Source organism: Puma concolor, chromosome C2 (genome assembly GCF_028749965.1).
Source record: "Puma concolor isolate L17-30 chromosome C2, mPumCon1.1.hap2, whole genome shotgun sequence".
In the NCBI taxonomy this organism is placed as follows: Eukaryota; Metazoa; Chordata; class Mammalia; order Carnivora; family Felidae; genus Puma; species Puma concolor.
The window spans coordinates 101644094-101659307 of record NC_141675.1 but is presented as its reverse complement, the minus strand read 5'-3'; the positions used below and the strand labels follow the sequence as shown (position 1 = coordinate 101659307).

The 15214-nt window shown below is 42.1% G+C and overlaps 1 protein-coding gene across 5 annotated transcripts in view; it reads left to right on the top strand.

The window, feature by feature from the left end:
* PLCXD2 (phosphatidylinositol specific phospholipase C X domain containing 2) overlaps positions 1–12324 on the top strand; it is a 50957-nt gene extending 38633 nt beyond the window's left edge. For all 5 annotated transcript variants that reach the window (XM_086675483.1, XM_086675484.1, XM_086675485.1 and 2 more), the window contains one exon: positions 6042–12324. In XM_086675483.1, coding sequence (XP_086531609.1) covers positions 6042–6201 — 160 coding nt within the window. In that variant the 3' untranslated portion in view covers positions 6202–12324. The remainder of the gene's footprint in view (positions 1–6041) is intronic.
* The last annotated feature ends 2890 nt before the right edge of the window (positions 12325–15214 follow it).

Here is a 15214-nt window from a genome sequence, read left to right as displayed (position 1 = left end):
GTCCCTGCCTGCTTGGTTCTGAGTTTGGATAGCATCATTCCAGATAACAGGAGTTTACCTGGCAGGAGTTCACATAGCAGGGAGCACCTGCACTTTTGTTTGCTGGTGAAAATTCCTATGTTGCCTTATGTTGGCCATGAACAAAACCAGAAACCTTTACTTTGTGACTCTATTAAGTTTTGACTAAATTACTTGTGCTGAACTTGGAAAAGAGAATGTCATAAACGAACGATATATCTCTGAAAGACCCAGAATTACAAACTTTCTTTTTTTATAATATATGTTTATGTATCCACACTATTTTCTGCATGCATTTGGTAAATTTATGGATTAACATTATTTATTTATTTATTTATTTATTTATTCATTCATTCATTCATTCATTAGTCCAACAAAGATTGAGTACTTGGGAGGAGGTAGGTCTAAAGATACAAGGTAGGGGCGCCTGGGTGGCGCAGTCGGTTAAGCGTCCGACTTCAGCCAGGTCACGATCTCGCGGTCCGGGAGTTCGAGCCCCGCGTCAGGCTCTGGGCTGATGGCTCAGAGCCTGGAGCCTGTTTCCGATTCTGTGTCTCCCTCTCTCTTTGCCCCTCCCCCGTTCATGCTCTGTCTCTCTCTGTCCCAAAAATAAATAAAACGTTGAAAAAAAAAATAAAAAAAAAATAAAGATACAAGGTAAACAAAAGATAAATAAATAAAATACACAAGGTCAACAAAAAATAAAATAAAGATACAAGGTTAACAATATAGTCTCTGTCCTCATGGAATTTAAGTCTATCAGGAAAAATAAACATGTACATTTCTATAAACATTGTGAAAATAACTATAATAAAGCCTGTACAAGGAGCTGTATTAATAAGGCAGAGGAAGTATTTAAAAATAAGGATACGTTATATCTGCATACTGTACTCAGAAAATGAATTACCTTCTTGCAGATGTTTTGATTTCATTCTTAAATTAAGCCAGCCTCCAGGTGGGCATATTGTCTAGAGCACATTATTGTCCCCATTTCAGATGGGACTCAGTAAAGTTAAGTGACTCGGACCCACATAGCTGGTAAGGGTCAATATTCTGAGACTCTGAGTCAATACTCAGAGTTAGGGTAAAAGCCCTAACTCTGGACTTTGGATTATTCTAATGTTGCCCTTTTCCATATTTACCACTGGCTTGAATATAGCATATTTCATTGCTCTGCTCCTTTCTGCTCCACTGGCCTGTAATTGTCTTGACTAAAAGTCAGGTACTTACTAGTACCTGAATCTGGTCGTATCTTCTTGATTACAGCTGTGAACCCACAAAGTCACAATTCACACTTGTTCGTACTTGTCAATTCCTAGAACTTTAATCTGGCTGCAGATGAAGCACAAAAGTCTTGACCTTAGTGGTAACGATGGCAGCAAATGCCCAAAGCCAAGAGATCCTAGCATGCCGAGCCCTTGCCCACTGTTAGCAAGCAGGTGTCTCGAGACTGGAAAGACACTTGGGCCTCTCCACCGTGCTGGTCTCAAGAATAGTACATGGCAGCAAGCATTGCCAGGCCTCCACATCCACAGACGGGAGAAACTCAGTCAAGAGTTTGTTCCCAAACCCCCAGCATGACATGCAGCTGTTATTTTCTCTGGGCAGTTGAAGAAGCATAGCCAAGAAGCAACTCCAACATGCCAAAAGTCTGTCCTAACTAACGTACAAGGGTGCTGTCAGACTGGTCCTGGGCACTGGTTATCAGCTGCACCAAGAGGAAAAAGATCAGGTATATTTTCCCACAAATGTAGAGGTGCCTTTTTTTCTTTTTCAGTGGGAAGTTAACCTAACTCTTGGGTGAAATTTTGGACCTGAGATCTTGTTTGCTATGGTTCATCACCCTGAAAGGAAGCCATGAAAAATACAGCCATTCTGACTGAATTTCTATGGTAGTTGCCCCTAGATTCTTAGAAACCTTGGACTCACACTGAAATCAACTAGAAAAAAGGTTATGCCGAAGCCCAAGGACAGAGCAGCCATGAGGCCATAGAAAGGGACACAGACTGAAATCAGAGGCCTGAGACTGAAACCTGACTTGGTCCCTGTTATGGGCTGAATTATGTTCCCTGGAAATTCATATGTTAGAGCCCCAGGCCCCAGTCTCTCAGAATGTGACTGTATTTGGAGGGTCTTTAAAGAAGTGATTAAGTTAAAATGAGGTCGTTAGAGTGGGCCCTTATCCAGTCGGACTGGTCTCCTTATAAGAAGAGGGAATTTGGACAGAGAGACTCCGGGGATGGGTGTGCTCAGAGAAAAGCTGATGTGAGGACACAGCAAGAAGGTGGCCATCTGCAAGCCACGGAGACAAGACTCAAACCAAACCTGTCAACATCTCAGTCTCAGACTCCAGCCTCCAGAACTGGGAGAACAAACATTTTTGTTGTGTAAGCCACCCAGTCAGGCGTTTTCTATGGCAGCCCTAGCAAACTAATGCTGTCTCTTAACAGGTGGCCTTGGACAAGTTTCCTGAGGTCTCTGATCTGTCCCTTTCTCGCCACTTAAAGAGGATTAATAATACTGCAAAAAACTGTAGAATCTTATGTGACAATGCCTACCACAGTGCCTGGCACAAAGTAGGCATGCCAACTCTACCTGTAGAGAAAGAGAAAGCCAGAAATGGAGAGGGCCAGCCTTGTTCCCAGTGGGCTTCAAAGGCAAAGGGAAGTTTCTAAGCAACTGCTCTGCTCGTGGGGCCTGGTGCTTCACAGGCCTATCAGCAGTATCTGGCTCACCCTTCTGCACTGATCCCACCTTGGTAAAGGCCAGGAGTTAAGAAAACAAAGCAGTTTTTCCTCACAATGAGTTCTACATTTTCCTGTCGTTGTACGTAATCCTGGTTATTTGATCCTTGCCTTGAGGAAAGGTTGATACGAGCAACCTGAGGCTGACACAGAGCTCTTTGTCACCGGAGACCGCACATTTCCCACATTTCTCTGCTCAGGCTCCGGGGATCCCCTGTGGTTTGGCTCCGGCTGGAGTCACCTGGAGTTGCCACCAAGCCTTTAATTCTCATTTTCCCATGATGACCAGAAGATGGCGCCAGCATTACATACCTAAACACTGACTGGCAGATTATCATTATTTTTTAAAGTAAGCTCTACACCCCACGTGGGCTTGAACTCACCACCCCGAGATCAAGGGTTTCATGCTCTACCAACTGAGCCAGCCAGCTGCCCCTGACTAGTACATTTTAAAAAGAAGTCTTGAATGGATCAGGCTCAGGACTGCAGTGGCCTTCCTGTGGGCCACTGTATGTATTCCAAGCCTCTATCGCCAAGGGAAGACTATTTGTGGCGCTTTGTTCTCGGCCTTCAAATATCTCTACCCTACACTCTACCATCTATGATTCCTTCTCTCGTGCCAAACACTTACATGGTGCTTACTATATCCCACGCGTAGTTCCAAGCACTTCACATGTATTACCTTATTTAATTCTTCAAAAATCTGTATGAAGTTAGTAGTATTATTATCCCCATTTTACAGGGGGATAGACTGAGGCGCAAAGAAATTAAATAAGTTGAGGTCAAGCTGAGGTTATTAGGTTTTCAGGAGACCCAGTTAAAAATGTAATTACTCATGTGATCGTGGTTTCTTAAATCCCAATTAGACTACTAATATAAAAATGCAAATTGACTTATGAGATGCGTTTTAGCCCCTGGCCAGTTATCAAGTCCACTGAGTGAGGGAAGCAACGCAGGACTGACCATCGTTGTCACGGTAAGAGGAAAAGAGAAAGGAAGGCAAAATGGTACCGAGGCCTCAATAAGGTTGTCAAGAAGACGGAGAGGTCAGGAAGGGCAGCTCTGAAAGAGAAAAGGAAAGGAGAAGATGACAACCAAGGACAGCGTCACCACAAGAGAAAGAAGTCCACTAAGATGAACTTATTTTCAATTTTTGCCTAGAGCAAATTCTTCCTAAAAAATCCCCAGTCCCTTAACCAAAACGTAAGCCACAGTTTTTGTCTTCCTCACGGTCTTCTCAGCTTATCAGGTATTCAGTGAGCTATTTTTCCCATGATGCAAAGCTATGAAGTTTCTGTACCGCCCATGATATTTCCATTTCCTGCTAATACAGAAGGCATCACATTAAATTGTTGTCATTTGTTTATGTCACTAAATTGTGAGATGCTTTGGACAAAACATTCTGGCTATCACATAGAAAACCCTCAAATTGTACAATGTAACTCACAGGCTGTGTTTGTGAGACCACTGAGTAAGCACTGGTCCATTAAGAAGCCACACATACTACTGGAGTAACTGTATATCCAGATGGGAAAGTGAACTCTGACCACCTCCTTCATACCATACATGAAAATTAGCTGGAGGTAGATCTTTGATCTAACAGGAAAGCTAAAACCATAAAGCTTATAGAAGAAAACAGGAAAATATTTTTGTGACTTGGGACTAGGCAAAAGTTTCCTAGATAGGTCACATAAATTATAAGAGAAAAATTGATGAGTTAGACTCCATTAAAATTAAGGAATTCAACTCACCAAAATATGCCATTGAGAAAATTAATAGGCAACATATGGGCAAGGATAAAATATCAAAAAGCATATCTGAGAAAATACTAGCATCTAGAATATATAAATAACTTCTACAGATCAACAATTAAAAGAAAAAAGGAAAAAAAAGAATACGTAGAAGAATTGAACAAGAACTTCAAAAAGCAGACATACAAATGGCCAATAAGCACATTACAAACTGCTCAGCCTTATTCTTCATCAAAAGAATGCAAACTGAAACACTGTCATATATCTTTACATACCCACTAGAAATAAAAAGATTAATCGTGCCAATGTTGGTGAGACTCTGAAGCAACCGGAAGTCTCATATTTTGTTGCTGGGAATATATAATGGAACGACCTCTTTGGGGAAAGATCTGGAAGTTTCTTATAAAACTAAATGTAAACCTCCCATATAATAAAGCAATTTCAGGTGTTGGTACTTATCCAAAAGAAATGAAAATAAATGTTCACAAAAAGACTTAGATAAGAATATTCATAACAGTTTTATCCACAGTATCTAAAAACAAGTAGCTTCCCGTTTATTCATCAATAAGAAAATGGATAAACAACCTGCTGTATTCATGCAGTGGAATACTGCAGTGATTAAAAAGGAGAACAGACTACTGGCGTATATAGCAACACAGATGAATCCAAAACCAGAATGCTTAGTCAAAGAACCTCACACAAAAAATACAGAGTGCGTGAACTTGCATGAAGTTCTAGAACAGGCAAATTTAATCAATGGTAGGACAAAAGTTATGACAACTGTTGCCTCTGGGAGGATGGGGACAGGGATCGATGAGGAAGGTACATGCAGGAACCTTCTGGCGTGCTGGCAATGTTCTTTGTGTACCTTGACACGGGGTATGTATTATGTGTTTACATTTGTCACAACTCAACTAGGTTACATGTAAGATTTGTGCATTTTATTGGATGCAAGTTTATGTCAAAAGAGAAACAAATTAAAACAAATATTGAATCCTCCTTAATGAGATGCATACTGAGGCGTTAGGGCATGTGTGTAGATGTGTGCAGTTGGAACTTGTCAAAAATGTAAGATGTTTTGATGGAAGGATAGAGTGGTGGGTCGATTGACGGTTATGTGGCAAGTGCTGTAAAATGTTAGTGCTGGAAGCTAGATGGTGGATGCACTTACTATAAATTTCTTTCAGTGTTGCAATCAATATGTTTGAAATTTTTCGTGTTAAAAATAATTAAAGAGCCTACCAAGAATTAGGTCTTGATCTTAGTCTTTCAAGGTCCCATTGACATGGCTGTCTCTTTGGTGCTTGCGGCAAATAATCTTGTCTTCCAGCGCAGAAACCTTGAAAGTACAATTCTCTGTTGGAGTTGACATCACTCTATCCCTCAAAGAGATATAAAGCTTAAACAGATGGACTTCTGGGGGCTTGTGCTTTTATTGACATACTTGTGTTACATTAATGGAAACGTCTTATTTCTGTTTCTGGAAGAGTCCTTTTAAACTCTGCTCCCTGCTCTCTCTTCTGTGCAGGAATCTTCCTGCCATCCTGGACTGGGTGAAAACCCAGAAGCCCGGAGCCATGGGTGTCAACATCATCACATCGGACTTCGTGGACCTGGTGGACTTTGCCACTACTGTCATTGAATTGAACGACCTCCTACAGGAGGATAGAGCTTTGGCTAAATGCTGATTTGATTTTTTTTTTTTTAATTAATTTAACTTAATGTTGACTTTGTTGATCCAGGCCAGAGTTCTGAAGGGTTTCCTGTTAGGATGGTCCCTGGGCAGTGATGGGGAAGTAGGAGGAGGAGGGTGTTTTCCCTTCTTCATAGGGCCATTTGGATTAAACTACAGAGATTTTAATTGCATTTTTCCCAAATGAGACTAAAACTTAAGTCCAAGGGAAGAAGCATATCTCATGTGATCAAGGTCAAGGTCTCCCCAGTGGCTCATGATGTTGGATGTAATATGGAAATGGAGTCTCCAGGTTCCATTGAGTGTCCCCTAATTGGCCCAGTTTCCTGTTTTCTTCCAGGATGTTGTATTTGAGCCTGTGAGGAGATGAATCAGAAAGGCATCCTTAGTCAAAGTAATGGCTCATTGCAGGTGTGGATGGCCCTACGGGGTGGCCCTAACATCAACCCGAGGCTTTGAGGGGAAAAAGGGCCAAGCACCATCTCTCTCTGGCATGTTGAATGTCACCACTTCTTCCCTGAGAGAGTAAGACTTCTTTATCACCAGGCTGTACCAGCCATAATCTGTTCTTCCATAGCTTATGCTTGGGAACTGGTCACCTTCATTCTTTAGATAAACAGTACGTACTGCCTTTGATACCAGAAATGTGTTTCCCGGTTTTAAAACATTGATCCCTTTCTATTTCTATTGGCCCCTTCTTAAAAGTGAAAGGAACAGTGGTGGAAGATCCTTTCAGTGTGGGGCCCAACAGGAGATAGACATGCATGTTTGCTGCACGCCCGATTTCTTTGGTTTAAATCTGTAGCTTTCCCCAAAATGGCTGCCAGGTAAACTCCTGCATCATTTTGGCAAAGTCCTTTTGGAAGAGTGGGATCTTCAAGCCAGATCTTGGAATCGCATTTCCTTGTCGTCTGCCTAGGACTCGGTCTGTGCTGTGAGACACAACGCTAATGGAAGGCGCCTTGTCTGTGACACCGGGGAGGCAGATACAGGAAGCATGGGAAAGTGCAATGGATTTAAGGAGGAAGCTCCAAGTGGGTTGGGAGCTGTTCTGTAACTCCTTGAAAACAAGACTACCTCGGGGACATTTAGGATGACTTGTGGGTCATCAAGTGAGAAATACCCAGTGTGGGAACTTTTCCAGTTTGTGTCTTGATTGTTCTCCTTTTTGCAGGTTGTTCTGAGCCTGCTAATCACCACTGCATGAGGGCTTTGAAACTCAAGGGGGGATTTTTTTTTAATTGGTAAGAGGTACTTATCTATAAAGAGTCCTCTTGTGTTTTATTTATTTATTTATTTATCCACTTATTTATTTATAGATTAAGTATCTTCAGTGCTTCTTACCTCAAGAGCACTCACAAAGGAGCTTCCCGAACTCTTTTCACCCAGGCCCGATGCCGCCCTGATCTTTCTCCCTTCAATAGGACCGTGCATTTCAGCACTGTGAGTGACCTCTGACTCAGCTACAGATATTCCCAGCTCCCGCAGTCATGCTGGGACAGTGTTCATGCGTGGGTGTGGTCCAGACTTGAGAAGCCACTGCCAGGCCACGCACTGGGTCAGAAGATACAATGGGTCATGAAGAACTCTCAATTCTTGAGGAAGACTCTCCAGTAGAAGGTTGAAAAGGAAGGAGCTGGAAAGAAAACTGGGCATGGAGTGTGTACATACTGAGGTTCCTCAGGACCGTCTGAGGATCCCTAAGGAAATGTCAGCATCTGGATTCTTAAGGAGGAAAGATAAACGTGGAATCCTGGATGGATGTGTGTATGTGTGAAGACCATTAGGCCACCCCCCCCCCTCCCCGCCCGGGAGCTTCCCATTTCTATTCTTCCATGCTCACAGCTGGATCTTACATGTCTCCTGCAATGGCGGGTATCCGGGGTGAGCTACCAAAAGCACACCCCCAAATCTTGGTCTTCCAGCCTCTACTGTCTGTAAAATAATTTAATCCCTGACCTCCAGCTTCTGCATTTTGAGGAGGGCCACAACACAAATGCCTCTGGGAAAATCTGGTCTAACTTTTCCTGTTCTTGCATTTGAGCCCCCTCTCCAAAGAGGTTCCTGGGATTGTATCATCAAATTTTGGGGGGCCTTCTCTGGAAAGGGGTAAGAAAGGAAGTGCCCTCACTTTCTCAATTTTTCTTCAATTCTAATATTAAACCCCAGTGACAAGCTCTGAAATCCTGGCCACCCCTCAGGGTTTTATTTGTGGTCTCATTGTTTCAGTTGGTCTTCTTTTTAACTCTTGGTCAATTGCTAGGGACTAGGTCATTTCCCCTCTTTTAACCCTTTGTTACTTGGCAAAGAGATCAGGAGGCAAGAGGAGAATTATTCTGCTCTGTTTTATTTGAGCCTCAGCTTTGTCCAGGTGCTTGGTGCTATGAGGCCAGGTGTGTTGGCAGGGTGTCTACAGAGGATGCCAGTGACACCCAAGGGCTGCTGACTGTTCAGTGAAATGTTTACTTGATTTTTGTTCCTTTCGTCTTAAGATACATAACTGGACTTCACTTGGGTTGTAACACTGAAGTGCACCTCAGTGTTTGCATAGTAAGAGGAAAGACATCAAGCGTGACACAGAAGCACAGAAAATGGTCCCAACGTCGTGTGCATGCAGTCCTACTCTATGTGGCAAATGCAGGTGTTCACTCCTTCATACTGTTTTGGGTTGCCAGCCTGGCTTGCATTTTGAAATTCTACACAGGAGTTCTGGGAGATAGGAGGATTATTGGCAGTTCGCCCTTGATAAACACCTTGACTTGGCAGAATCTCTGCGCCAGGAAAAAGTTGTTCGATATAATACAAAGGATATATGCATTCTGCTCTTGGACATGAGGCCAAGCAGAAGACTCAGTGACGGGACAGAGGGAGAGGAGACTTTAGTTCTATGACTCATTCTACAACTGCCAACAATAAAAATGGTTGACCCAACCGCATCATTCACTCTCACGAGATCAAACGAGCCTACCATACTTACTCAGAATTAACTTCAAGATCAACAAAAAAGCTACTTGATTGAGCCAAAGAAGGCTTTAGTTTCATAGGATTTGGGGCCATAGTTATTCTGAAATGTAGGCCATCGTCATCCTGAAATGGTAACTCCAAATGGCTTTTCATGAACTCCCTAGACCATTTGCCACATTTCCATGGCTTTGTGGCAAAGGGGACAATCACAGGTTTCAGTTACATTGGAGCAATGTTTAAAGGCTTGAACTTGGAGCCTATTAGAGATACCACTGCGGTTTCATGGGCAGAAAAGATATCCTTAGGGTTGGAGAGAGAAGTCAAGATGGAATTGATGGAAGGGAATGATAAATTATTGAGGATTAATTTTTAAATTATTGACAGACCTAAGGATGTCATGCCCCCCCCAAAAAATGATATATATGCTGTATTAGACTCTCTAGTAATTTATTTTCCTTAACACTGAGACCAGACCCCTGAATTCTTGAAAATAGTTGAGCCACAGTCCAAACCCAGGATTTTTATATAAACTCAAAAGCACAAGATCTGAGCCCAGGTCATGACCAAGGTTAAGAATCCTGGCTCTCCTTTCATGACCTCATATTCACATCACAAAGGTTATGTTTCTGTTCAAGAAGACAATGAAGTGGAGCCTTCTAGGATTAAATGCAGTTTTGTGGTATGTCAGGATTTTCTGTTTTTCTGAATCCTGCCATAAGAAAGTGCTCCCCAAAGAGACATTATTACAACCTGGCGAGAAAGCTTAGTGCTAAGCTAAAGGTGGAGAAACAGAAGAAATTACGACGGAAATGAAACGATTTCTTTTTGTGGGCGCAGTAGGGCTACACAAATTCAGGCTGTCTTACAGAATGAATTCATGGCCCAGTTGAAGTTTTTGGAATGTTCTTTATTGGCTGACTGCAGATTTTTATTGTTAGGTTCTGGGAAGTGGAACAGCCTAATGAGTGGGGCACAGCCATGAGACTTCTCTCTTGTGGCTGAGCAAGTAAGCAACCCTGTGCTAAATCCACCTTGGTTCCTTAATCTGGAATAAAGATGTTTTCGGGTACCTTAGTGATGTTCTGCAAACCTTGGTCAACTAGCTCCCCAAAATGTCAGGTCCCTTATGATTAAATTAAATGCCTTATACTCAGGGGGCGAGGTGTGCAGTTATGGTAATTCTTCCTCGTGTGGCGTGTGTGAAGAAATGCTTTTTGGGTTCATTTCTCAAAAGTGTGGTCTAGGACGACAGCTGGTGCAATACTGGCGCCGTAGTGATCCATATAGTGAGATGAATAGAGCTGAATGAAATCTGCCGACACACTTGAGTTCCCAAGAGGGGGCTTTCCCAAATCCATGCTAAACAGTCATGTTATGCCAAAAGGAAGTGCACAGAAATTGATCACGTCAAATGTCCATACGAACAGGAAGTTTGTTCTGTGTGGCATAGAACATGGTTGTCCCTCTCAATTCCACTAACTTCGCAGTAGTCCTCGGCCCTCAGCCTCAGACTGCTTCCTAGTGTTTGCCATCATGGCTTTGTCACTCAGAAATGTTGCCTTGGGACACACAGGAGTGAACTGATTAGGTGATAAGTGATTTAGCTGGAAACTTCACCCTAACTCCAAATGGTAATGAACAGCTCTTTACTCTCCCAAGAGACTTACTATCTTCTTCTGGCTTCCCCAGCTTCCTAGGAGAAATAGTGACACGAAAGGTACTATATTGCTGAACTGGCCCTTAACCTGGAAGAATACAGTGCAAAATGCTATTGGTGGTGTTGAAATAGCACAGTCTTAAATGCTCAGAAAATATTCTAAGATAACTCTTTCTATCCTGCAGTGGATACAGTGTTCTAGTCTTTTCTCCAACGATGCTTATTCTTAGTACTTTTCAAACTCCTTTCTAAGCCACATAGTTTGGATAAAATATTTTTCTTCTCTTTGCTGGGAATCCAATCCCACAATCTTGAGATAACCTCAATAGTCTAGAGGCATTTTCCTTCTCATTCCTTCTGATCTGCACAGAATACCACTCTCTCCTCTCCTCTTGGCCATCCTTGATCATCTGCTGATTACTGTTAATAACAGAATACCAGTGAAATTCATCCAAATAGACACACACATTCAATGAGGCCCAAGCCCACTCCTATCACAGTGGTTTTTATTGCTCCTTACTGGTCCCAAATGCGTAGTTCTGACCCCAACACACACATGTGTGTGTGCATGCACACGTGCGTGCACACACACACACACACACACACACACACACACACATACACAATCTGGTTGGGGCCCAGAACTCGGGGCCAATACTTCATTCAAATCGCAGGGGCATGCTCACAAGCTTGGAGCCCAATGAGAAGCACAGCACTTTGAAGTCAGATAAGCCTTCCGTTGCTTTGTATATTTGCAGTTTAACATATGTTATTGCTTTATAGCACTAGTAGCACTTCAGTCATGAATCTATAGTATCAACATGATAAATCTTAGAACATATTCTAGGCACGGCGGTACCTTGCTGCTATTATACTTACTAGTTTGCACCCCTATGTTAATAAGCGTCGTCACATACAGACTGTGTAGGCAGTGTTTGTATTGTGTATATGCCAACTGTTATACTTAACCTCGCCTATCAGCAATTAGAAAATACAGAGGTTGTCATAGTGAAAATAAGTCTTGGTCAATTCAGATATGATATGTGAATCTTATAAATACTCTGTTAGATATTCTGTTTGTCCTCTATGCTTGTTTTATATTACCGTGCATGCTGCTTGCTAAGTTAAGTAACAAAAAATAATAAAATCAGAATAGTAAATTGTACCAATTTTAAGGTTAGAGTTAAGTTTGGTACTTAACTTATATGCTGCTTGGTACTCTGAAATGTATTTTGTGGCTTAATTATCTTATTCACACACGTTTCACTTGGCTTCTTCCCTCCGAGGAAATGATTGTTCAAATATATCTCTCCTTCTTTCTTGTAACCTGGATTATTCTGCTTAATTCAACCTAAAACATTGTAAAGCCAGATTACCTCATTTTAACTGTGAAAAAACAATTTAATAGGTATGATGACATTATGTCTTTTCTTGTATTATATTTGAACGACCTAAATAGGCTTAAACCTAATAATAAATATAAAGCTTTAGCAGGCATGTTTCCTTGTTTCTCTGTACATTTTATTGTTGGTCCACTTCTGATCTTTTTTTTTTTAAAGGTTATAGACCCAGTGTCAATCAAATATCTTAGTATACGACTTTGGATGAAGACATATTGGAATCCGCTGACCACACCTGCAGTCCCCAAGATGAGCCGTGCACGAAATGTGCACCCAATCTTGTCACCCATCCTTTTCTAAGCTTTGCCCTCAGCACTTCAACCATTTCTGCTAGGCTTGGGCCAGGTCCTGCATCCATATTCTCACCTGACCACCATGGTGAGCCCATGTTACTCTGAGTGATTGCCAAGCACCGAGATAAAACAATGCAGAGATTAGAGTGGGCGTCCAATCTGTTGGCAAGGAAGATTCCAATATTTTCTTCATTCCTAATTCTTTTTAGTAGAATGCCTGAGCCCACTTAATTTCAGTGACTTTCTCTTTTTGCCCTATGCCGTGCAAAAATAACGGGCTCTGATGAAACACCTGTGTATGAATTTAGCAGAGATGAAGTTAATTCTACGTAATCATTCATTTCACATAGTTGAATGTTACAGCAGCAAATTAGGGACGATTCTATTTCTGTTCAAGTTAACATAGCAATCGAAGAACACATCATAGATTTTTCACCTGTACTTTTAGTCATGGTTAGTAAATCTACCATATGGTTTTTTTTTTTTATTTTTTTTAATGTTTATTTATTTTTGAGACAGAGAGAGACAGAGCATGAATGGGGGAGGGTCGAGAGGGAGACACAGAATCCGAAGCAGGGTCCAGGCTCTGAGCTGTCAGCACAGAGCCTGACATGGGGCTCGAACTCACGGACCGTGAGATCATGACCTGAGCCGAAGTCGGACGCTTAACCAACTGAGCCACCCAGGCACCCCTACCATATGGTCTTCTGATGGGCTTTCATAAGCACCACTTTCAGTCATCCCCATTGGCTTTTAGTAGAAAATGGCATGATGGAGATAGGTCTCAGTCCCAACATCCACATGGTGTATTTGCAAAGACTACTGCCTCAATTTCTGAACACACACTTGGGTTGAAACATTGCCTCTGTGAAAATGGAGCGCGTATATTATGTACAAATTAATTTTTCATATTACAACTAGCTTATGAACATTCTATTGAGTACAGGAGCTGGGGCAACAGGCATTTCAGAGATGCATAGCCCTGTGTTTCTATCCCGACTCTATCACATCCCGACTGTATAACTCTAAACAAAACTAACATCTCTAATATACAGGATATAGGACTACTAATACCTGCTCTGATGGGTTTTTGAGAAGTCTACATAAGACACTATACAGAAAACATTTCAGCACAGAGCCTGGCACACAGTAACTCTCAAGAGTAGTTAGTCTTAGTATTGGGGGTGGTGACTTTGCACCCACCCCCTCCAAAGAGTACCTGGCACAATCCCTTCAACATGGTTGACTACTAACTCTTGTGTTTATTGCTAATGACTTAGCAGGAGCTAATTAATAAGAAGGAAAGCAGATAAATTCAGAGAGTGAAAGAGAAAGTTGCACAATCACTGGACTATCTGTGCACTGCTCTGAGAGTGAGTAGGGTTCCGACCACTGGTGGTGTGCCAGATGATGTGAGGGGGACGATGGCCATAGCTTTGAATAGAATTTATATCATCAATCACTTAATCATCCTGATTAGTGGAGAGGAAAGTCTCAGCTTAGTGACGAAAACTCTCTAACCCTTGTTTTTCTAGCAAAAACAACAACCCCAAAAAGGCCAGTAATATCCAGCTAACATTTAATATAATTTTGTGTGCATTTTCTTTCTTTTATGGTTACCTTCTCTCTATGGCAAGTGATACTGGGTTTTTCAACAGTGATATAAAATTTCCTTAAGTTTTTAAAAAAATTCCACTGTGAAGCTATGGGAATGGCCTTTGTTTATGATCCTTTCCAGGCTGAAAACCACCATAGTTGATTCCACTGCACGCTTTTGTCAAGAATTGGGTTTGGCCATGCTCTTTTCAAACATCCTTAACTAAGTAAATAAGTATATAAACAGACTGCTATTTGAGCTAGAAAACCACCTCTTCTTTCATAAGGAGACTCTCAATGTCTCCTGTAGAAGTCTGTGCCCAGTCCATGCCCTCTCTCCGTGCCATCCAGTGTGGCAGGAGAAAGGTGCCCGAGTCACTTAGTCCTACAGATGGCTGCACTGGAGATACGTGCGATGCAGAGACCAGACCCTGCTTCTTTGACTTGGAAAGTGAGTCCTCTTCTGTGAATCCCTGAGGTTAGAATGCCTGAATGCTCTGGATTTTTGTTGTTGGTTTTTTTTTTTTTTTTCTCCCCAAAGGAATTCTTGATCAGCAGTATGTTTTTTTGTTTATCCCTTTGCAAATCTGCTCACTGTGACTGAAGGATTGTTATTATCTTTAAGACTTGAAACCTTTCATTCTCAGAGAGGGTAGAAGGTTGCAAGGGAGGAACAGTGTCCAAAGCCCATGTGCCTCAAACCTCACCCCGGATGGCCTGGGCAAGTGCCAGTTAAACAAAAGTGCTAGTCAGACCAGGGTGTTTGCACAGCTGGGCAGTGTTTTTGGAAAGCATGGGTGGGGAAAGGGGACACAGAATTGTCAGCCTCTGTCCAGTAGCATCATGCAACTGAGAGAAGCCTTAGGCAAGCAGATGGCTTTAATCTAAGGGGCCTGGTGTCTAAAGAATGGACTTATCCTGTGGAGAAAGGCCCTAAGAAGCAGAGCTCTTATTGCAAAAGAAGGCCACCGAAAACTATTCTTTGTTTAACCTCTCTGCTTTGTGGCCTAAAGACTTTCCTGCTTTGACGCTTAATGGGTGTTTGCTCAATCTGGGCCCAGGAGTCTCATTTGTAGGCCTCCATGAAGTATAAATGGA